The following is a 25319-nucleotide window of genomic DNA, read 5'->3' as shown; positions in this document are numbered from 1 at the left end:
CACTGGAAAAATAATATGGGAGTGGGAGGTGGTGAACAAAGCAAAACTTTGGCTGGAGATGCTGTGGTTATGACTCTATAGATAAAAGTGAAACCAAGCAAGAGAGAGCCATCAAACTAGACAGTAGAGAACAGCTGGTAAAAGAAGATGGTAAGATCCACCATGTTGAAGGCAACAAAGAGAATGAGGACAATGAAGAAACACAGTGCACCATGGTGAAAGTAACAGACAATGTCATTTGTGACATGGAACAAGGAAGGTAAGTTTCAATCCTACAGTAGAAGCAAAACCCTGATTGGGGAGATACAAACAGGAGTTCTGGGAAAGATGGACATGGGTTTGGCAAGTGATAATACGTTTTAGAAGGAGAAAATGAGATGGGGCAGTGGACTTTAACCTGGTGTTGTGAGACTTGTGACACCAGCAAGGCCAGAGGAGCTGAGGTTCTGTTTTTTGAGGAAATGGGGCTTTGTAATGGAGGGGAACAGAAGGTGAGGTGAAGGAAGTGCTAATATCAGTAAGTATGGGGAAAGCTGAGCAGTCAGACCACTTAATGTGAATGAAGTCAAGGCTGCAGGGGCTGAATCACACAGCTGAGATGAGCTTGTAGGGTACATGAGGAAAGATGGGGGAAAAAAACTGGAAAGACATACGGACTGGGGGCATATACAGGAGAAAGATTAGGCTTGATAGGCAAAGAGCATAGGCAGCTAAACACATGATACCAATCTTAGCAGCAATGAAGTCCTGGAGTTTCTCATAATTGATATTTGGAATAATGCTGCAATAGCTTCTTGTTATAAACATCTATGCATGCTTCAGGTATTTGTAAGAAGTTTCACAACACCAGGTTAAAGTCCAACAGGTTTATTTGGTAGCAAATACCATAAGCTTTCGGAGCACTGCTCCTTCGTCAGATGGAGTGGAAATGTGCTCTCAAACAGTGCAAACAGACCTGTTTGCACTGTTCGAGAGCACATTTCCACTCCATCTGACGAAGGAGCAGTGCTCCGAAAGCTTATGGTATTTGCTACCAAATAAACCTGTTGGACTTTAACCTGGTGATGTGAGACTTCTTACTGTGTTCACCCCAGTCCAACGCCGGCATCTCCACATCAGGTATTTGTCACAGGTATTGGTCATCATTCTTCACCACCAATAACAACTGTTCTTCATAACCTATGTACACAGGGACAAAACCCCTATCTCTAAATATCTATGCAAGAGTAATACACTATTTCTCTTGCCCAGATCTTTTGTATGCTTTTTCTTTCAATAGGTACATTTTATTATTGGATATATCTTTCAAATCTATAGCTAAGCAAGTATTATTGTGGAAGGAAATACAGTACAGTAGCACCACCACATGGGCATTTGCTGATCTGCCACTTTGCTAACTTCCCAACATCGGAGATCAAACGAGGGGGTGGGGGGGAAAGAGCCTGTTGCAACCTGATCTGAAGCTGAGATAACGACTTACATAAATGAATGCTCCTGTACCAGGCTCATCAAACAGAATATCACAATGTTTATCTGTAAAGGTATTTCTAGGTTCTGGTGTCATACTACAAAACACAGCTGTTCAAATGCATGAAACATTTGAAACGACAGCACTATACTTTGCGTACTGAGAAGTTATCAGTGCCACGGTGGGCAACCTCTGGGCCAGGGACCACATGCAGCCCATCTGAGTTCTGAGCGCGGCCCGCTCATTTCGTTGACCGTTGCCACACTCCGCTGATTTCCATCTGCGTAGTTATTTTCCTGATGTGGAGATGCCGGCGTTGGACTGGGGTAAACACAGTAAGAAGTAAACACAGCTTCTTACTGTAGTTATTTTCCTACCGGTGTAAGTGAAGTGATATGCACATAAAGGAAGGGGCTAAGTGAGGTGCGTGCTGATTGCTCAGAACATTGACCGTGAGAGCCATACGCTCCCTCTGTGTCCAAACTGTAAATATCTCTTTTATTTTTAGCATTTGAAGTTGATGATAGTTCTATTAATATATAAATGTTTAGCATTTTCTATAATTTGTGATGAAATATTCGGCATGTATTAAATGTATTTAATCTTATTCAAGGGGTCATGGTTCGTGAACAAGCCCCATTTCAATCTTGCAGCCCACTGAGATGAAGGAGGGCCACTCATGCAGCTCACTCACTAGCCTAGATTGCTCATCGCTGGTTTACAGAGTACGCTTCACCCTCAAAAGAGCCACAAAGACTGACTGGCCATAATTCCTGCAAATGATGAGGAAAACAGCTGATTTCTTGAATTATGGTCATTTTTTTCTGTTGATTCAATCAAGTTCCAGGTCTTGATATTTACTGCTGCAGCATTTTGAGGTTTAAGCAACAGTTAACTTTTGACATCAATACAGCTTACTGAGAAACATACTGCAGTAGGGGGAAGAGAGGCAGAGCGCAACTCTTCCATGACTGTAGGTGATTCCATTGCAGAAAAAGACATATTTGTTGCAGAACAACTAGAAGCAGTTTTAATCACTTTGATCAACCACGGAGTGAAGACAATGATGAGACCCAGTCAACTCCTTTCCCAATTTTATCTACTTGCCTCTGAAGAAAGTCCTCTTCCAGATGTTCCGATCATCAAAAACCATCTACATTTGTCTGAAAAAGTTGTCTCAGGCTGCTCAGGTAGGGTAAAGGGCAATAATGGACACTGAGGAGAGCAAAGAAACCGGGAGATCAGAAAGGTGTTAAAAGCAAAATTAATGAACAGCTTTTAAAGAGGCGTTTTTGAAGAAGGGAGGGAGATGGCAAGAGAGGTGTTTAAAATAAGAGCACAATGGCTGAAAAAGAAGCTGATAATAATGGAGCGGAGGAAGCAGGGACTAAGCCTCAGTCAAACGAAGAGAAGATATGTAGAGAGACATTTAGGCAGAAGGAGTTCACTGAGTTACGAGGGACAAGAAACGATTAACGCGGGAATTCTACCACCTCGACTGCCATGGAATCGGAGCAGGCGAGGGACGGACAATGGAAGTTACCCTACAATGAGAGTAGGGTAACAAAGTTTGCAGACGACACAAAGATAAGTGGAAAAGTGAATCGTGTGGAGGGCGTAGAAGGTCTGCAGAGAGATTTGGACAGGCTGAGTGAGTGGGCAAGGATCTGGCAGATGGAGTATAACAAATGCGACGTTATTCACTTTGGAAGAAATAATAGCAAATTGGATTATTATCTAAATGGAAAGAAATTACAACATGCTGCTGTGCAGAGGGACCTGGGGGTCCTTGTGCATGAGACGCAAAAACCCAGTCTGCAGGTGCAACAGGTGATCAAGAAGGCAAATGGGATGTTGGCCTATATCGCAAGGGGGATAGAATATAAAAGCAGAGATGTCTTGCTGCATCTGTACAGGGCATTGGTGAGGCCGCAGCTGGAATACTGTGTGCAGTACTGGTCCCCTTATTTGCGGAAGGATATATTGGCCTTGGAGGGAGTGCAGAGAAGGTTCACCAGGTTGATACCAGAGATGAGGGGTGTTGATTATGAGAGACTGAGCAGATTGGGTTTGTATTCGTTGGAATTTAGAAGGCTGAGGGGGGATCTTATAGAGACCTATAAGATAATGAAGGGGCTGGATAGGGTAGAGATGGAGAGATTCTTTCCACTTAGAAAGGAAACTAGAACTAGAGGGCACAGCCTCAAAATAAAGGGGGGTCAGTTTAGGACAGAGTTGAGGAGGAACTTCTTCTCTCAGAGGGTGGTGAATCTCTGGAATTCTCTGCCCACTGAAGTGATGGAGGCTACCTCGTTGAATATGTTTAAATCACGGATAGATGGATCCCTGATCGGTAAGGGAATTAGGGGTTATAGGGATCAGGCGGGTAAGTGGAACTGATCCACTTCAGATCAGCCATGATCTTATTGAATGGCGGGGCAGGCTCGAGGGGCTAGATGGCCTACTCCTGCTCCTATTTCTTATGTTCTCATGTTCTTATGGACATGTCCGTTGACCTTGGGCAGGATTTTCCAGTCTCGGGTCGAGCGAGGCTGTAAAATCCCAACCTAAAGATCTTGAAATCAATCTGTTTGGTCAAAAGGAGTTAATGAGTTGAGGAAGGACATGGATGAGGTAGATGCAGGGCACCGTGCTTTCAAAGAGTTTTAATTCAGCGATTAAGAAAGCTAAGATGGTGAGTTTTTTTCATATTTGGGAATTAGAAACATTTCAGGAAAGATTGCCCACATGTACAATTTCAAAATTTGCAGATGATCGGAAACTCGGAAGCATCGTGGACAGTGAGGGGTATAATGCAGAACTTCAAAAGGACATGGAACAGGTGGACAAGTGGCAGATGAATTTTAGCGCGTTGAGAAGTGTGAAGTGATGGGAAAAATGCGGAGAGACAATATAAACTAAAGAGCACAATCCAAAAGGGGGTGCAGGAGCAGAGGGACCTGGTTGTTTATGTATATGAGTCATTGAAGGTGACAGAACAGGCTGAGGACACAGTTAATAAAACAGACAGTATCCTAGGCTTCATTAATCGGGCACAGGGTACAAGAGCAAGGAGGTAATGTTAAACTTGTGGAGAACACTGGTTCAGCCTCAACTAGAGCATTGTGTCCCGTTCTGGACGCCACGCTTTCCGACAGATATGAAGACAGAGAACAGAAAAGATTAGAAACTTCAGTCATACAGTGAGACTGGACTACTTTTATTCGAGAAAATTGAGAGGAGATTTGATAGAGGTGTACAAAATCATAGACAGAGTAGATTGCTGGACCGATCGAGAGAACACAGGTTTAAGATAATTGGCAAAAGAAAAAGCAATGGGGACGACATAAGGAAAAACATTTTCATGCAGTGAATGGTTGAATGCACTGCCTGAGAGGGTGGTGGAGGCAGATTCAATTGAGGCGTTTAATCAGAAGGGGGAAAATGTGCAGGCCTAGGAGAGAAAGCCGGGGACTGAAGCAAAGTAAATCATTCCTAGAGATAGCCAGCACAGAAACAACAGGCTGAATGATCTTCTGTGCTGTAACTACTCTGTGATTCTTTTATCAGCTTCCTCCCTCTATCTATTCTCCATTAAAATCACTGAGGCATCTGCGACATTCTTTGAAGATTAAGTCAATTGGGCGCAGTATTAAACTGCCAACTTTGTTTTACTTACAAGCGATCAATTTTTTAAACACTAGATATTGTACAACATTTAGTTGCTATAACAACTGCTGCCTGAGGGACTATGTTGATCGACAGCAGGTTTTTTTTTCAGTCTGAGTGCAGATGCAGACTCTAGACACATGATGTCACTGTTGAGGTTCCATCAACAAAGGACAAACTTTTCATTTTATAATGTGACTTCCACGTACCAAGGACGTCCAAATGTGCTTCACAGCCAATTAATTACTTTTGAAATATTGTTATTGCTGTTATCCAACAGCCAATTTGTCTGCATCAAGGTCCCAGAAACAGCAAATGAGATAAAGGACTACTTTTGCGTGCTTCAGTGGTTTTGGATGCGGGATCAATGGTGACCAGACTGTCCTTAACTTCTTTAAATAAGACCAAGAGTTTTTTCATGTCCATACAATCAGGAGGATGGGGCCTTGATTTAAGGTCTCATCTGAAAGATAGCACCTCTGACAATACATTGAAGTAACAGCCCAGATTATGTACTCAAATCCTGGATTGAGATTTAAACTCACAACTGTCTCGAGGGCGAGAGTTTCACTGTTGTCTAAAAGAGACAAGTAATTCATTTTAAACAAAAATGTTCATTTATAATAGTACCCCCAGCATATTTCCCACCTCCACTGGCAGACTATTCATCACAGCCCTATGAGAAATGTTGACTAACTCCCAGCCCAATCTCCCCCATTCTCACTGCCACACCGTTTGAACGTCTAACCGCCAATACCTCTGTCAACATCCCATAGTCTGCTGGGCCATCAATCCATCCAGCAGAGCTCTCCCCTATAATGGGACATCCAAACCCCCAAGTCTGACCTGCTGAACCTCCCCTGTGGCCTAATGGGCTTGTCCACCTTCCAAACTCTCAAGGTCAGCTAGAAGCTCTTTCTACTGCCCCCACCAGTCTCCAGGTCACTGGCTAGGACATGCTCCCCCCCTCACCCACAGCTGGTGAAGGAAGAATTCAAAGCCAGTCTTCATTTGGAATAAATTGATTCCTTGAGTGAAAAGTTACACATGTAAATATCCTCACTCCATTCCACACTCGTATCAGTAAGTATCTCTTTATGTTTAAAGTTAAAGTTTATTTATTAGTTACAAGTAAGGCTTACATTAACACTGCAATGAAGTTACTGTGAAATTCCCCTAGTTGCCACACTTTGGTGCCTGTTCGGGTCAATGCACCTAACCAGCACGCCTTTCAGACGGTGGGAGGAAACCCACGCAGACACGGGGAGAACATGCAAACTCCACACAGACAGTAACTCAAGCCGGGAATCGAACCCTGGTCTCTGGCGCTGTGAGGCAGCAGAGCTGACCACTGTGTCACCTTGCCGTCCCTGTGTCCTCATATGTGCTCAAGTAACCTTGCTACCAATGCTCTCCGACTGAAATAAAGAAACAGAAGCCACTGGAAAAACTCAGCACGTCTGATAGCATCTGTGGGGAGGGAAACAAAGTTAACGCTTCAAGTCCAATATGACTCTCCTTCAGGTCAGAGGAGAGGTAGATATGATTGGTTTTACGAAAAGCAGAGGGAGGGTCAGGTGAAACAAAAGGAAAGGTCAAGGATAGGTTAGAGAGCACAGTAAGAAGTCTCACAACACCAGGTTAAAGTCCAACAGGTTTATTTGGAATCACGAGCTTTCAGAGCGCTGCTTCTTTATCAGGTGGGTGTCCCACTGATGAAGCTCATGATTCCAAATAAACCTGTTGGACTTTAACCTGGTGATGAGAGACTTCTTACTGTGCCCACCCCAGTCCAATGCCGGCATCTCCACCTCAAGGTTAGAGGGTGGGAGAGATTAATTTTGTTTCTGATTTTTAATCAGTAAGGGAATCGAGGGTTACGGGAATATGGCAGAAAAGTGGAGTTGAGGATTATCAGATCAATCATGATCTCATTGGAAGGTGGAGCAGACTCAATGGGCCAAATGGCCTGCTTCTGTTCCAGTGTCGTACGGTCTTATGGTTTACTGCTGCTGAAAAGGCGGGGGAAGAGTCAGGTAGAACAAACGTGGAGATTATGGATAGTTTTGAAAATGGGAGTAAAAGGCAAAGCGGTGTAAATTGCTGAGTGTTAATTGCAAAGTAAAGGACAGCTCTGTCCCAAAGGGGATGAGAAACAAGATACAGACTGGCATTTTGACAAAAATAAATCAGAAGTGAGGGCAGGGCTCACAGTCGACAGATGTTGAACTCAATGTTGAGTCCAGAAGGCTGCAAGGTGCTAAATCGGAAGATGAGGTGATGTTCCTTGCACTGGGCTTCACTTGAACAATGCACAGATCAGGGAAAGAAGTGTGAGCGTGAGAGCAAGGTGGTAAATTCAAATGGCAAGCAACAGGAAAGTCTGGGTCATGCTCATGGGCTGAACAGAGGTGTTCCTCAAAGTGGTCACTCAGTCTGAGTTTAGTCTCCCCAGTGTGGAAGAGGCCACTGCTGAGGCCTCAGCCTCAGTGGGGAGAGAATCCTCAATTGTGGCGAAACAAAGACGTATCAGAAACACCGTTGTGGATAATTGCATCATGAGAACAGACGCGATGGGATTCTTACAGGGAGCAGGGTGTGAGGAAGTGCAGTTGAGGTAGCTGTGGGACTCGGTCGGTTTATGCTGAATATTATTAGACAGCCTAATTGAAGAAATGGAGACAGAGTAATCAAAGAAGGGAAGTGTCGGACGTGGACCATGCTCACATTTCTGTCTTCGACCTGCTGCAATGTTCCAGTAAAGCCCATTGCGGGCTTGCGGAACAGCACCTCATCTTCCACTTTACAACAGCACGGTGGCACAGTGGTTAGCACTGCTGTCTCACAGCGCCAGGGACCCAGGTTCAATTCCGGCCTCGGGTCACTGTCTGTGTGGAGTTTGCACATTCTCCCACAGTCTAAAGATGTGAGGGTTAGGTTGATTGGCCATGCTAAAATTGTCCCTTAGTGTCAGGGGGATTAGCAGGGTAAATGTATGGGGTTATGGGGATAGGGCCTGGATGGGGTTGTTGTCGGTGCAGGCTCGATGGGCTGAATGGCCTCCTTCTGTACTGTAGGGATTCTATGGATTCTGCAACCTTCTAGATTCAACATTGGGGGCGGCACGGTGGCACATGTTAGCACTGCTGCGTCACAGCACCAGGGACAGGGGTTCGATTCCCGGCTTGGATCACTGTCTGTGTGGAGTTTGCATGTTCTCCCCGTGTCTGTGTGGGTTTTCTCCGGGTGCTCCGGTTTCCTCCCACAGTCTGAAAGACGTGCTGGTTAGGTGCATTGACCTGAACAGGCGCTGGACTGTGGCAACTAGGGGATTTTCACAGTAACTTCATTGCAGTGTTAACGTAAGCCTTACTTGTGACTAAAAGATAAACTTTAACTTTAACTTTGAGTTCAACAACTTCAAACCATGAACTCTGCGCTCAATTGTGACACTTCTTTTTGCCGAGTGTCAGACTGCATATTGTATTCACGTTTTTGCTTTTAGATAGAGCTATCCTGAACTGTGTCATTAATACTTATTCTGGACCAATGTTTCGTTACTTTATTGCCACCAGTACCACTCCCTTTTGCTTTCATTACACCACATGTTTGTTATTTAATTGCTCCCACCCTTGAAACTAGCCACGACCCGCACGTTTGTTCTACCTGATCCTTCCCCCGCTTTTTCAGCAACATTAAACCATAAGACCGTAAGACATTGGAATAGAAGTAGGCCATTCGGCCCATTGAGTCTGCTCCACCTTCCAATAAGATCATGACTGATCTGATAATCCTCAACTCCATTTTCCTGCCATATCCCTGTAACCCTCGATTCCCTTACTGATTAAAAACCAGTCTCTCACAGCCTTGAACATACTTAGAGATCTAGCCTCTACAGCCCTCTAAGGTAAAGAATTCCACACATTCATTACACTCTGAAAGAAGAAAGTCCTCCTCATCTCTGTCGTAAATGAGTGACCCCCTTACTCTGGGGTTACATCCTCTGGTCCTAGACTCTCCTGATGTGGAGATACCGGCGTTGGACTGGGGTAAACACAGTAAGAAGTTTAACAACACCAGGTTAAAGTCCAACAGGTTTATTTGGTAGCAAAAGCCACACAAGCTTTCGGAGCTCGGAGCTCCAAGCCCCTTCTTCAGGTGAGTGGGAATTCTGTTCACAAACAGAGCATATAAAGACACAAACTCAATTTACATGAATAATGGTTGGAATGCGAATACTTACAACTAATCAAGTCTTTAAGAAACAAAACAACGTGAGTGGAGAAAAGGGCCTGTCTTGATGCTCTCTCCACTCACGTTGTTTTGTTTCTTAAAGACTTGATTAGTTGTAAGTATTCGCATTCCAACCATTATTCATGTAAATTGAGTTTGTGTCTTTATATGCCCTGTTTCCCTGTTTGTGAACAGAATTCCCACTCACCTGAAGAAGGGGCTTGCAGCTCCGAAAGCTTGTGTGGCTTTTGCTACCAAATAAACCTGTTGGACTTTAACCTGGTGTTGTTAAACTTCTTACATAGACTCTCCCACAGGGGGAAACAACCTTTCAGCATTCGAACCTGTCAAGTCCCCTGAGAATGCCATATGTCACAATAAGGTCAATAAACCCATCATTTCTACCTCTCTTCAGTTCCAAGGAGTCATGGAGAGTCATATTAGGCTCAAAATGTTGCTTCTGTTTCTCTCTCCATAGGCACTGCCAAACATGCTGAATTTTCCAGCAATTTCTGTATTTATTTCAGATTTCCAGAATCAGCAGTATTTTGCTTTTATTTTAATGCCTTCCACCTGTATGCACTTAACTTCAATTAATACAATTGGCACTCGCCATTCTCACCCCACTGAGCTTCATTGTATTCAGATTGTTACGGTTCCAAACTTTCCTCCAATCCAAAGGATCCATCAATTAGCATTTAGAATCATACAGTACAGAAGGAGGCCATTCGGCCCATCGAGTCTGCACCGACAACAATCCCACCCAGACCCTATCCCTAAAACCCCATGCATTTACCCTTGCTAATCCCCCTGACACTAAGGGGCAATTTAGCATGGCCAATCCACCTAACATGCACATCTTGGATTTGCACCTCCCCTCACCCCAAAGTCACTTCAGCCTACTTTCCACTTTGTTACAATCCCAGATGGTGCTGGACGGAAGATTCACAAATGGAATGAAACCTTCCAATTGCTTCAGATGTGTGGCTTGGCTGTAGGCAACTTCATCAGCTGCTCTCTTCCCAGGTCTGACTTTGACTTTCACAAGCAGTATCCTGCTCTAAAAAGGTAGTTCCTCTTTGGTTCCTGTAACTTTGGACTTTTGGGAAATTTTTCTCCACTTCTCTAGTTTCCTTAACTAGCTGCTCTTTCGACCTCCATACTTGTTGTCTTAACCGTTATTCCATGGTATGGCTTTTTTTCCAGCAAAGCTGAGAGATGTTCCCTCTCTAGCCTTCTATAACCAACTGCATCAAACAGAATTGTGAGTCATCTTTCTCATTATCTATTTTATCCAGCTAAAACCAAACACAAAAAACATCCTACCTAAGGTGCCCCCGGTTGCTAAGCAACTACGTCTCCTCTGCTTGTTTACTTTTCATGCTATAAACTTCTCTAAGTACAACAGAAGTGCAGTTTGAGCTGACCAAATCCACACATATACAAACACCTTTGTCTAGCATGAATCTAATGAGAAGTGTATTCTTCCTTATGCAGAAACCCTAAATTAACCCCACTTAAATCAATTTTAGTTTAGTTTATTTATTAGTGTCACAAGTTGGCTTACCTTGACACTGCAATGAAGTTACTGAGAAAATCCCCCAGTCACCACACTCCAGTCTGTTCGGGTACACTGAGGGAGAATTTAACATGGCCAATGCACCTAACCAGCATGTCTTTCGGACTGTGGGAGGAAACCAGAGCACCTAGAGGAAACCCACGCAGACACAGAAAGAACATGCAGACTCCACACAGTGACCCAAGCTGGGAATCAAACCCAGGTCTGTGGCGCTGAGGGGCAGCAGTGCTAACCACTGTGCCACCGTGCTGCCTTATACCTATACCTTATTTCTAATGTTTAACAATACAAATATAAATCCCTTAAAAATATCAGTTTTCTTGACAGCATCATGAACATCCCCTCCCCAATTCAACATAATTTAACATTTTTCTATTTCTGTTTCCCACATAAACAGCATTTCAACAGTGACCCTCCAATGAGCAGAACCGTGACACACATTCCTCCCACAACAGAATGGCGTTCCTGCCTCCATATGCATTTCGACCCTGGTTAATCAAACCCACTCCATCCACAATGTGCATCCTTTCCTCCCACTTCGCCCACCAAGCAGGTAAAGCTCAGGTGGTGCACCATTTCTTCATTCACCTATGCCAAGACTCCTCCCTCCCATTCCCCTCCCAACAGCATCAAAATGAGCCTGTGGAACCATTTCCACTGACTCCACCCTCCAACAATAATTACAGATTAATTAAATTAGTCAAAAGATATGCTGAAAGGGGTGCAGAGGAGATTCACTAGGTTGATTTCGGAGTTGAAAGAGTTGGCTCATGAGGAGAGACTGAGTCAGCTGAGACTATACTCATTGAAATTTAGAAGAATGAAAGGGAATCTTATAGAAACATATACAATTATGAAGTGAATAGATAAGATAGAAGCAGGGAGGTTGTTTCCACTGGCGGGTGAAACCAGAACTAGGGGGCATAGCCTCAAAATAAGGGAAAGCAGATTTAGGACTGAGTTGAGGAGGAACTTCTTCACACACAGGGTTGTGAATCTGTGGAATTCCCTGCCCAGTGAAGTAGTTGAGGCTACCTCGTTAAATATTTTTAAGGCAAAGATAGATAGATTTTTGAACATTAAAGGAATTAACAGTTATGGTGAGCGGGTGGGTAAGTGGAGCTGAGTCCACGAAAAGATCAGCCATGATCATATTGAATGGCGGAGCAGGTCAAGGGGCCAAATTGCCTACTCCTGCCCCTAGTTATGTTCTTATCCAAACAACTACTATCCGTGTCACATCTGGATCCAGGCTGAGTTTGGAGCAGTTCCAGTGGATTTCCACATAAATTATGGCGAGGGTCTGCTAAAACTGCCACCGATCTGTCATCCCAATTTAAGGGTTTTTTTTTTCAAATCAATATATTGAATTTTAAAGGTAAACTGAAATAATTAATAATCTCTGATTATTACATGCATGATCCTTTTGAGCGGAATGGTCTTGGGGAAGTGGGTGGCCAGGTCCATTTTGGTAAGGAGGTACTGATAGCTTGTCCTGGGTTACACAGTTTGCCTTACGCAGTCTATCGAGATTCGGTCAAAGGGTTCACCAGGGTTTGAAAGGGGCAGGTTCAGCCGTGGCCTGGGGTTTTCCTGCAAACATGGCAGATTTTGCACTAGGTGGCCAGAGGTGAAGTCAGTAAAAATACTTGCTGGTGCAGGCTTGAGTTTCTCAGGTACACACGTGTCCAGCCATCGGAACAGCACAGGCAATTCATCAGATTTTCTTATGTCATAGGATATCCTAGGGATGCAACAAACTGGATGGAGCACCATCCACTCTTCAGCTGCAGATCTCCCAGGGAATCTCCATTATTGAATAACTATCCCAACTCACAAGTAATAGCACATGGGAACCTGAACAACATTCACTGCAACAGCAGTGTGAACAACATTCACCGCAACAGCAGTGTGAACAACATTCACCGCAAGTGTGTGCTAGGTGCTTTAATTCAGGATTGCCTGCTGTGCTTTAATTAAGGAGGCTTGCTCTGCGCCCTCCCTTTTGAAAACACTTTTTTAATAAGTTTCAGATAGCCAGACCTCTGGCTCCTCCAGCTGAGGTGCTGGCTCCTTCTCGTTTCAATGTGCCTGGCTTGGAACCGAGTCACTACACAATCAGGAAAAATCCCCAGGACTTCTTCCTGTGGCTGCTCGGTTTCCTGTTCTCTCTTGGTTGGTCGAGGATTATGGGGGATGTTGCTACCTTACTGTCAGGTAAGTCATTCCCAAGTCACAAACCTATCCCTGCCGCCGGCAGCTCAGGGATCATCCCTACAGTGACTGGAGCCAAGACTAGGTCACTCTGTATCCCTACAGTGACTGGAGCCAAGACTCGGTCACTCTGTATCCCTACAGTGACTGGAGCCAAGACTAGGTCACTCTGTATCCCTACAGTGACTGGAGCCAAGACTAGGTCACTCTATCCCTACAGTGACTGGTGCCAATACTAGGTCACTCTGTATTCCTACAGTGACTGGTGCCAAGACTAGGTCACTCTGTATCCCTACAGTGACTGGAGCCAAGACTAGATCACTCTGTATCCCTACAGTGACTGGAGCCAAGACTAGATCACTCTGTATCCCTACAGCGACTGGTGCCAAGACTAGGTCACTCTATACCCCTACAGTGACTGGTGCCAAGACTAAGTCACTCTGTATCCCTACAGTGACTGGAGCCAAGACTAGATCACTCTGTATCCCTACAGTGACTGGTGCCAAGACTAGGTCACCCTATACCCCGACAGTGATTGGAGCCAAGACGAGGTCACTCTATATCTCTACAGTGACTGGAGCCAAGACTAGGTCACTCTGTATCCCTACAGTGACTGGAGCCAAGACTAGATCACTCTGTATCCCTACAGTGACTGGTGCCAAGACTAGGTCACCCTATACCCCTACAGTGACTGGAGCCAAGACGAGGTCACTCTGTATCTCTACAGTGACTGGTGCCAAGATTAGGTCACTCTGTATTCCTACAGTGACTGGAGCCAAGACTAGCTCACTCTGTATTCCTACAGTGACTGGAGCCAAGACTAGCTCACTCTGTATCCCTACAGTGACTGGAGCCAAGACTAGCTCACTCTGTATTCCTACAGTGACTGGAGCCAAGACTAAGTCACTCCCTTAATTAGCTTCAGGCTTTCGTGGAAGATTCTGGGGGAAGGTCAGATTTTTTTCCCAGCACCAGCGATTGTGTGGCCCCTGTATCCCTGAGCAGCCTGGAGTTACTCGCTTCCAGGGAGGGGTCCAAAGACAATGTTCCTTGAAGGTCAAAACTCTGGTAGCTCTCAGGCATTTTGTCAGGTTCTGCCCTGCATTGGGCAGTGCTATTCGAAGGGTTAATTTCTGCAGTTAGGTTCAGTATCTGATCTGCTGCGCCATTGACAGGGCACCTTCCTTGGGATTAATCCTGTCTACTCCAAAAAGACCCACAGGCTTCCTCTTGAGCTGCCAGCATTCAGGTCTGGAATGTTCAATTTCATTACACTGGGGACTCATGGGCCTCCACATGTCATTTTGGCTCCCTGTGTCTCCTTCTCATGCTTGGAGAGGATTTCTCTCCTTCTCTCCCTCCCCCGCACACCACCACCACCACCACCACCGCCGCCCCCCCCCCCTCCCCCCCCCCCCCCCCATAATTTTTACTTTTTTCGTGGCCGCCCCACATCATCAGATTCCCCCTTTCGGGGTTGATTTGCGAAGACACTTCCTGAGTTCCCTATGCCTATGGTTGGGATTATAGCTCTAACTGTGGAAACTCTGTTCCTGTATGTGGGTGTTGAGGCTGTAGAAAAGGTGGTTTTAAGCTCCTCTAATTGTACCAGTTCCTTTAACCCCTGTATTTTTAAGCTGCTGCCTTACCAGTTAAAAGCTATTTGTTTTAGTCTTTCAAATCCCAAATAAATTTGTGTTTTTTTTTAACAGGGATTCCGGAATTGCTGGGGGTTCACCTCTGGTACTAGTTCGTAGGCACTGAGAATAGCAGACTTTGTCTGTTCGTAACTGGCAGACATTCCCACAGACAACATAAGGGTGACCTCATGAGCTTTTCCTACCAGCTGATCCTGTAATAGGAGTGTCCAAAATTCCATTGGCCAACGTAACGGTGTTGCCAGCTTCTCGAAAGCTATAAAGTCTCCACATCTTCCTCTTCAAACTTTGGGACAAAGTGCGAGAAAGTGGGCGACACAGTGGCAGAAAGTGGGTGACACAGTGGCACAGTGGTTAGCAGTGCTGCCTCACAGCACTAAGGATCTGGGTCCAATTCCAGCCTTGGGTGACCGTCTGTGTGGAGTTTGCACGTTCTCCCTGTGTCTGTGTGGGTTTCCTCCGGGTGCTCCGGTTTCCTCTCACAGTCCGAAGATGTGCAGGTTTGGTTGATTGGCCATGCTAAATTGACCCTTAGTGTCAGAGGCAGAGGCATTAGCAGGTTAAATACTGGGGTCACGGGAATAGGGCCAGAGTGGGATTGTTGTTGCTGCAGGCTCGATGGGCCAAATGGCCTCCTCCTCACTGTAGGGATTCTATGATTCTAGCTCCAGGGCAGTGAAACTTGTCTCTGGACTGAGGACATGTGAATTGCTGCACCGACAGCTACCAGGAAACCATCACTGAGCAAGACCCCACATTCCACTCCAATCTTCCAAATACAGATTCTAACTCCAATGTGATGCAAAGCCAAATAATTTCTCCCTCCTCGTAAACCCCTTCAGCATCACCAAAGTGCGGCAAAATTTCATTAACACACCTCACCCCCCACCACCCACCATGCCCTCCCCTCGTCCACCCACAAACTACTTAATAGGATCCAAGACCATTCTCAGGCTTATTAAAGCACAGGAATATTCCCAATTTAGCTAATCCCCACTTTCCCAAACATACTAAATATCAGAAACAAACCTCTGCTGTATTTTTCAATCGCAAACTTGGGTAAGGGATAACAACAAAGATATAGACAAGGGACTGTACGTTATAAAAGGAAGATCATTTTCACACAGCAATGGACAGAGTTCTGGAATTTAACCCAAAGCACCAACAGAAGTTCCAGAATGTTATTGAATAAAAAGTAAACTTTTGTATCAAATTGCTGTACAGCAACGGCGCTGGTGTTATTCTTCAATGACACAAGCATCCTTATTGTTGTTTTAAAAACATTGTCTGACTCACTGGGCGGGATTTTCCAGCCATGCGCGCCCCAAGTTCGGAAAATCCCACCTGAGGACCTTTGCATGGTCCGTGTCCCGCCTGCTACGATTCCCATGGCAGGCAGGAGGGGGAAATTATGCCCACTGTATCTCCACAGTGGGTCCACTGGTCAATGAAATCAATATTGCAAGAAACAATGACTTCAAATTATGAATTGCAAAACCTATAACTTCTTTCATCCAATACTTTCGAGATGGGATATGTAAACTCTCAGTCATAGAGTGGTGAAAGCACAGAAAGGGACCATTCAGCCCGACATGCCCATACTCGTCCTCTGCAAGAGCAACTCACTTCATTCCACTCCCCAATTTTTCCCTGTAGCTCTGTAATTTTTTTTCTCTTCAGATGATTCAATTCTTTGTTTGAAAGCCACAATTGAATCTGCCTCAACCACACTCCCAGGCAGCGCATTCCAGATCCTAACCACTCACTGCATTTAAAAAAACTCCCTCACGTCACTGCTGTTTCTGTTGCCAAAGACCTTGAATCTGTGCCCTTGACTTTTAACTTGGGTGAATTAAGGATATGCTGAAAATGTAGTTTATAATGTCACAATGTAGTCAAATCTCTTAAACTTTCAGATTCCATTTTCCTCACGCATTGTAATCTGTTAAGGCTGTGAATGCACTATTTGAATTGATAATCGAAGAGATTCTGATTATACTGTGCAGCCAGCTGCAACAACACTATTTGGGCGGCACGGTGGCACAGTGGTTAGCACTGCCGCCTCACAGCACCAGGGACCCGGGTTCAATTCCCAGCTTGGATGACTGTGCGGAGTCTGCACGTTCTCCACGTGTCTGCGTGGGTTTCCTCCGGGTGCTCCAGTTTCCTTCCACACTCCGAAAGACGTGCTGGTTCAGTACATTGGCCGTGCTAAATTCTCTCTCAGTGTACCCAAACAGGCACCGGAGTGTGGTGACCAGGGGACCTCCACAGTAACTTCATTGCAGTGTTAATGTAAGCCTACATGTGACATTAATAAATAAAATTAAATGGCTAGCCTGCAAGTATCTTATTATAGCCAAGGCCAAATTTCTGTCCTGATACTGTATATTTGCACACTGTGAAATATTTAATAACCAAATACAAACAACATTAACTATTGCAAATACGCGAGCAAGGCAGGCCACATGAAGAACGTACATGATTCTGCAACCGAATTGAAAAGTCAATTTGTTATAGGATAATGTTGTACCTGCAAATCGCTTGTAATTTTCATAATCTTTGGAGCAAGGTACTTCAAAAAACCTTCCTTCCACCACCTCAGCCTGGCGTACAAGCACTTCTTTAAAGTCATCCTCATGCAGATAATCCCAAAGCAGGACCACGCAAAAAACAGTAAAGGTGGTCAATGTCAGAATTGTTAACCACTTCCACCAAGTCGCGAACTTGGATTTGTTCTTTCTCATACTGGAAGGAAAATAAAAATGTGAATGCATCAATAAGTTTCTGTTGCCTAATTTTTGACTTGTCAGTTCCTAGACAGTCATCAACCATGCAGTCAGCAATTTTAAATTCATCGTGTGTATTTATCATCTGTGTAGCTTTCCTTTTTAGAATAATTATTGTTCCATTTGCCAGTTCAAATAGCTAATGCCATTGCAAAACGTCAAAATTCATGTTCAATACCAATTTCTAAACTATTTGGGAAAACTTGCATGAACTTCAGAGTAACATAATATATTCAAACTGAGCATCTCTGCATCAGTTAGCATGGTTCCATTTACTTCATAAGTGAGGGAAGAGGTGGGCGACACAGTGGTCAGCACTGCTGCCTCACAGTGCCAGGGACCTGGGTTCGATTCCCGGCTTGGGTCACTGTCTGTGTGGAGTTTGCACATTCTCCCTGTGGCTGCGTGGGTTTCCTCCGGGTGCTCCGGTTTCCTCCCACAGTGCAAAGATGTGCGGGTTAGGTAGATTGGCCATGCTAAATTGCCCCTTAATGTCCAAAGAAGTGTAGGTTAGGGGGATTGGCAGGATAGGTGTGTAGGGCTACGGGGATAGGGCAGGAGAGTCGGTGCCGACTTGGTGGGTCGAATGTCCTCCTTCTGCACTGTAGGGATTCTATAATTTTATGATTGCCAACCTCCCACTACAATTCCCTTAATAATGGCCTATTGGGCAACAAATTAGAGGGTTCACCTGAAGTAACCGAGGTTTGAAGAAAACATCGAATGATTAAAAGACATTCAGGGACAGCAGAAAAGTGTTCATTTTTGTAATCTCCCAGCTCAAAGGCTATCTTCAGATCCTTCAGCGAGAACCAGATAATCCTAAAGGCAGAATTGCCACTAATGGCGTCCCAGGGCCTGGTGACTTAACGATAAATGTTTGTGAGATCATTGGACTAACAATACAATGGAACATCTCCAATTGGGCTGAAAAATGTTTCTCTATTTTAAAGAAAACATCTGGTGGTGATTGTGAACTGAATTCAATCACAGTCAGTAAGAGTAGATTTGAATCCATCTGTTGTTCACAATTTTTAAAGAACTGGATGAAAAGGCTTTTCTCCCAATGTTGCAGGAGAAATGGGTTTAAAATATACGACCACTGCTAATTCCCAATGGTTAACAGGGGAGACTTGCCAACAATCCACAATTACGTGATTAAGCAACAATTCCCAGGTTCACTGCAGAACATGAACATCAATTTCAAGGAACAAAGAAAATTACAGCACAGGAACAGGCCCTTCGGCCCTCCAAGCCTGCACCGACCATGCTGCCATAACTAAAACCCGCCACTCTTCCGGGGACCATATCCCTCTATTCCCATCCTATTCATGTACTTGTCAAGACGCCCCTTAAAAGTCACTACTGTATCCGCTTCCACTACCTCCCCCGGCAACAAGTTCCAGGCACCCACCACCCTCTGTGTAAAAAATCTGCCTCGTACATCTCCTTTAAACCTTGCCCCTCGCACCTTAAACCTATGCCCTCTAGTAATTGGCTCTTCCACCCTGGGAAGAAGCTTCTGACTATCCACTCTATCCATGCCTCTCATAATCTTGTAGGCTTCTATCAGGTCTCCCCTCAACTTCCGTCGCTCAAGTGAGAACAAACCAAGTTTCTCCAACCTCTCCTCATAGCTAATGCCATCCATACCGGGCAACATCCTGGTAAATCGTTTCTGTACCCTCTCCAAAGCCTCCATATCCTTCTGGTAGTGTGGCGACCAGAATTGAACACTATATTCCAAGTGCGGCCTCACTAAGGTTTTATAAAGCTGCAACATGACTTGCCAATTTTTAAACTCAATGCCCCGGCCGATGAAGGCAAGCATGCTGTATGCCTTCTTGACTACCTTCTCCACCTGCATTGTCACTTTCAGTGACCTGTGTACCTGTACACCCAGATCCCTTTGCCTAACAATAATCTTAAGGGTTCTGCCCTTATATTTCCTATCTGTATTAGACCTTCCAAAATGCATTACCTCACATTTGTCCGGATTAAACTCCCATCTGCCATCTCTCCGCCCAAGTCTCCAACTGGTTTATATCCTGCTGTATCCTCTGATGGTCCTCATTGCTATCCGCAAATCCACCAACCTTTGTGTCGTCCGCAAACTTATTTATCAATCCAGTTACATTTTCCTCCAAATCATTTATATATATTACAAACAGCAAAGGTCCCAGCACTGATCCCTGAGGAACACCACTTGTCACAGCCCTCCATTCAGAAACGCACCCTTCCACTGCTACCTTCTGTCTTCTTTGACCGAGCCAGTTTTGTATCCACCTTGCCAGCTCACCTCTGATCCCATACGACTTCACCTTCTGCACTAGTCTGCCATGAGGAAGCTTGTCAAAAGCCTTACTGAAGTCCATGCAGACAACATCCACTGCCCTACCCTCATCAATCATCTTCGTCACTTCCTCGAAAAACTCGATCAAGTTCGTGAGACATGACCTCCCCTTCACAAAACCATGTTGCCTCTCACTAATACGTCCACTTATTTCCAAGTGGGAATAAATCCTGTCTCAAAGAACCCTCTCCAATAATTTCCCTACCACTGAAGTAAGCCTCACCGGCCTGTAATTACCTGGGTTATTCTTGCTACCCTTCTTAAACAAAGGAACAACATTGGCTATTCTCCAATCCTCTGGGACCTCCCCTGTAGCCAGTGAGGATACAAAGGTTTCTCTCAAGGCCCCAGCAATTTCCTCCCTTGCCTCTCTCAGTATTCTGGGGTATATCCCATCAGGGACTTGTCTACCTTAATGTTTCTCAAGAACCCCAATACCTCCTCCTTTTTGATCTCAACATGACTCAAACTATCTACACATCCTTTCCCAGACTCATCATCCACCAAGTCCTTCTCTTTGGTGAATACTGACGCAAAGTACTCATTTAATACCTCGCCCATTTCCTCTGGCTCCACGCATAGATTCCCTCCCTTGTCCTTGAGTGGGCCAACCCTCTCCCTGGCTACCCTCTTGCTCTTTATATATGTATAAAAAGCCTTGGGATTTTCCTTAATCCTGCTGGCCAATGCTTTTTCATGACCCCTTTTAGCCCTTCTTACTCCTTGCTTAAGTTTCTTTCAACTTTCCTTGTATTCCACACTTGCTTTGTGTGTTCCCAGCCTCCTAGCTTTGACAAATGCTTCCTTTTTCTCTTCGACTAGGCTCACAATATCTCTCGTTATCCAAGGTTCCCAAAACTTGCCATACTTATCCTTCATCCTTACAGGAATGTGCCGGTCCTGAATCCCTATCAACTTGCACTTGAAAGCCTCCCACATGCCAGATGTTCAGGGGAAGGCATGTCAGCACCACCTTCACCAGAAGGTTAGACTGGTGCTTTGAACGGTTATTGACATTTTTTTGCACTTATTAATTTTTGATGTATTTCAGTGTAATCGTTTTCACATCATGTACGTATATCAACGCTTTTGTTTTAAATGCTGACAGCTTTTCTCATTTGATGGGTGGACACGTGTTATTTTTGTGGGTCAGTTGGTATGCAATACTGATTTTGTGAAGGGAGACAGGGAATTTGCACGCATGTGTCCATACTTAGCGCTGTCGCTCCCCTGTGCGGACATAGAATTATATCAGCCTGGAATTGGCGCTTTTTAAGGACAGCAAAACTGTCAGTGCTCAAATCATTTGTGAGTCAAAGTGGCAGCAACTTCTTGAGCAGTTAAACGTGGGAATTCAGAAGCTACTGTCCATCATACCCTGCTCCTCCACAGGCTGCACTGCTGCAGCCTTTGCAGAGACAATCGGCATACAATCAGTGGTGATTTGATGTGAACTTCAAGTTGTTAATGTTCTTACTGCAAAAACCACTGAATGAGATGCAACTGAATTTTGACCAGCATGCTTAGTCACAATTACTGCTGAATAACCTCTCTAGCCCTGAAAACTAATTCCGGACTTTTGGAGTATCATTCCCCACCTTCCAAAGAAACAAGGAACAAAGAAAATTACAGCACAGGAACAGGCCCTTCGACCCTCCAAGCCTGCACTGATCATGCTGCCCGACTGAACTAAAACCCCCTACCCTTCCGGGGACCATATCACTCTATTCCCATCCTATTCATGTATTGGTCAAGACACCCCTTAAAAGTCACTATGTATCTGCTTCCCCTTTATTCTCCGAGAGATCAAAAACATGTCTATTCCAGCCTTACATGAATTCAATGATTGAGCAACCATGACCCACTGGGTAGAGAGTTCAAAATATTCACAACCCTTTGTGTGAAGTAATTTCTCTTCATCTCAATCCCAAGTGATGAGACACTTAACCTGAGACTGTGTCCCGTGTTTTAGACTCCCAGCTCTGGGAAACTACCATGCAGTATCTCCGCTATCAAGCCATTTCAGAATTTTGTAGGTTTAAATGAGATCACCTCTCAATCTTCTAAATTCCAGAGAATATAAACCTAATTTACTCAGCCTCACATCATAGGACAACCCCCTCATCCCAGGGATCAATCTAGTGAACCTTTGCTGTACCGCCTCCAATGCAAGTACATGACATCGATATAGTGGTCTTGTCACTGGACTAGCAATCCAGAGACCCAGGCTACTGCTCTGGGGACATGGGTTCAAATCCCACCACAGGAGCTGGTGGAATTTAATTCAATTAAAAAATCTGGAATATAAATCTAGTCTCAGTAATGGTGACCACGAAACTATCATCAATTGTTGAAAAAGCCTGTCTGGTCCACCAATGTCCCTTAGGGAAGAAAATCTGCCGTCCTTACCTGGTCTGGACAACATTTGACGCCAGAAGCACAGCAATGTGGTTGACTTTTAGCAGCCCTCTGAAATGTGTGAGCAAGTCATTCAGTTCAAGGGCAATTAGGGATGGGCAACAAATGCTGACCTTGACAGTGACACCCACATCCCATGAAAGAATAAAGAACAAAAATCCTTACTTTAAATATGAAGACCAAAACTGCACATGGTGTTCCAGACATGGGGCAGATTCTCCAATCTCGTCTGCGGCCACTCTGCTGCCAGCGAGAATGGAGAATTTGGCACTCAGCCCAAACTCCATTCACCGCAGCAGCACTGGAGAATCCCAGCCGTGGACGAGGTTGGAGCTTTTTGCCAACGTCTTGCCAATGCCCTGCACAATTGCAGCCAGACCTCTTTCTTCCTGTACTCCAATTTCCTTGTAATAAAAGCCAACATGTCATTTACTTTCCTAATTGCTTCCTGTACCTGTGTTCTGTTATTTTAATTGAATTTAAATTCCACCAGCTCCCGTGGTGGGATTTGAACCCATGTCTCCAGAGCAGTAGCCTGGGCCTCCGGATTGCTAGTCCAGTGACATTACTGCTATATCGATGTTATGTACTTGCATTGGAGGCGGTACAGCAAAGGTTCACTAGATGGGTCCCTGGGATGAGGGGGCTTTCCTATGATGCGAGGCTGAGTACATTCTGTGTTCCTTGTCTGATCATGCCCAAGTCTCAATATTTAAAAGTTTGTAATATTTTTTAAATATTCTGCTTTTCTGTTCTTATGACCAAAGTGAACAACTTCACACTTCCCTACATTATAATCCATCTGCTAACATGTTGCCCATTCACTTAACCTGTCTATCTTGCTTTGCAGCCTCTCTGTGCCCTCCCCACAGCTTCCCTTTTCACTTAGTTCTGTACCATCAGCAAACAGGTATGTTAGGCTCTGTGTTTCAATGAAATCTCTATTTTGCCATGGAGCCTCTGTTTAATATCTCATCCTTTCTGACTGTGTGTATTTTTGGTGCAGAGTTAGGGTAATTTTGTAGCCGTGGGGAGTGCTTCCTGGTTGACTGGAGATTGTAACATTTCAGGGACAGAATGTACCAAGGATTGATACACTCAACCATACCTCAGAGGTGGGGGATATGAACAGAACAGGTCAGTTAGTCAGGAGCAGATGAAAAAGGAGGTTGACTCCACACAGCTTAAGTAGTGCTGTTAACTTTGTGCTACTGAAAAGATGGAGCACATTAAAGCCCTGGGGGCCATTGGCAGCTCCATGCTGCTGAGAGTTGGGTCCGTGGGCAATGGTGTTCTGCTCCGTACAGCTAGAGTGTTGGGGTCATGTCAAAGATTTGTTGAAAGATTCATGAAGCTGTCAGTTGGGGAAAAGAAGAGCCTTTATGCAGCAGTTGTCTGCTACAGAGCTGGAATTATGCCAGTGATTAGATGCTGGAGTGCAGCCTTCCCAATTCAGTGAAATGTAGTCTCAGAGGAGAATGAGCAACTGGGAGGTGAGCAGTCACTGGGGCAGTCTGAGTGGAGTTGCTGTGGTGGTCAATTAGGGATGGGCAATAAATGCTGGCTTAGCCCGCGATATCCACTTCCCATGGACAAATGAGTAAGTGCTAACCACTGTGCCACCAACATGGCACCCTTACCCATCGAGTAGTAACTTCAACTGGGATTGTAACAATTCTATTAAAAAATCTATGGAGCATTTTATTAGAATAGAAAAAATTGATATTGCACAAATATACAATAATGTTTCAGGGCCAGAGATGTTGTTTAGCAGCAATTATGACTTGGTGTGCCATTCAAAATAATTACACCTCATTAATGAGATATAACTATTTTCAATATGTTTAGTAGTAGACTAATGGCCTAAATGAGGAATTATCATCTGATTAATGATTGTCTGCAAGGACAGAGTATACCTAATTTTCACATTGAATTGTGCATGTTCAGATTTAGGGCGGCACAGTAGCACAGTGGTTAGCACTGCTGCCTCACAGCACCAGGGACTTGGGTTCGATTCCCGGCTTCGGTCACTGTCTGTGTGGAGTTTGCACATTCTCCCTGTGTCTGCGTGGGTTTCCTCCGGGTGCTCCGGTTTCCTCCCACAGTCCAAAGATATGCGGGTTAGGTTGATTGGCCATGCTAAAATTGCCCTTAGGTGCGCAGATTAGTGGGTAAATATGTAGGGATATGGGGATAGGGCCTGGGTGGGATTGTGGTCGGTGCAGACTCGATGGGCCAAGTTGCCTCTTTCTGTGCTGTAGGGTTTCTATGATCCTATGATATCAGAAATTGCTGTCAGTTTCACAGGGTAATAAGGAAGAATGCTGACAGTTTTGCTGTGATTACAACTGTAAAATCTAGGCCAGTATCTACATCTACCCTATCAACCCTTTGATCTGAAAGACTTCCATCAGGCCACCCGTTAAGCCTTTTCTTTCTGGAGAAAAGAGTCCCATCCTGTTCCATATTTCCTGGAGCTTCTTCACATTCTGCTGAACTTGTCAACCTGCATCGCTACTTTTAATTATTTGTGTCCCTGTACCCCAGGTCACTGTTCCCCTCTATCTCATTTAAACTCTTATTTCTCAGAGTGTGTGCCCCCCATATTCTTCTGACAGACGTGCATCATCTCAAAGGAATTCATTTGTCACTTACACAGCTGTTCTGAAAGTTTATTAATATCTGCTTGCATCTTATTGCAGTCTTCCTCTGTGTTAACTACACCACTCAACCTGCGGTTATCTGCAAAATATTGGAAATGTATGTATCCTCTGATGGAGGACCAAGTTGCCAATTTCATTTGTTTCCACATAAGCTAATCATTTATGAGTTTTGCAATGTATATGCTGTGTTTAACGCACATCTCTCAGACTAAAATTTGTTGCAATGTCTCTGCCACTCGTGCCACCCCTCTCTCTGCCTTGCTGGCCGGTGAGCA

At 44.7% G+C, this 25319-nt stretch overlaps 1 protein-coding gene across 2 annotated transcripts in view; it reads right to left on the bottom strand.

Annotated features, from left to right (window-relative positions):
• Nucleotides 1-25319, bottom strand: part of ogfod3 (2-oxoglutarate and iron dependent oxygenase domain containing 3) — a 160526-nt gene that overhangs the window by 133062 nt on the left and 2145 nt on the right. For both annotated transcript variants that reach the window (XR_013499159.1, XM_078225483.1), the window contains exon 2: nucleotides 17355-17569. Coding sequence is in view for 1 of the 2 variants with exons in the window: in XM_078225483.1 (XP_078081609.1) it covers nucleotides 17355-17569 (215 nt within the window). In the remaining variant the exon portion in view is untranslated. The remainder of the gene's footprint in view (nucleotides 1-17354; nucleotides 17570-25319) is intronic.

This window comes from Mustelus asterias, chromosome 12 (assembly GCF_964213995.1).
Source record: "Mustelus asterias chromosome 12, sMusAst1.hap1.1, whole genome shotgun sequence".
In the NCBI taxonomy this organism is placed as follows: Eukaryota; Metazoa; Chordata; class Chondrichthyes; order Carcharhiniformes; family Triakidae; genus Mustelus; species Mustelus asterias.
Note: the sequence above shows the minus strand (reverse complement) of the source record. Positions and strands in the feature narration are given on the sequence as shown.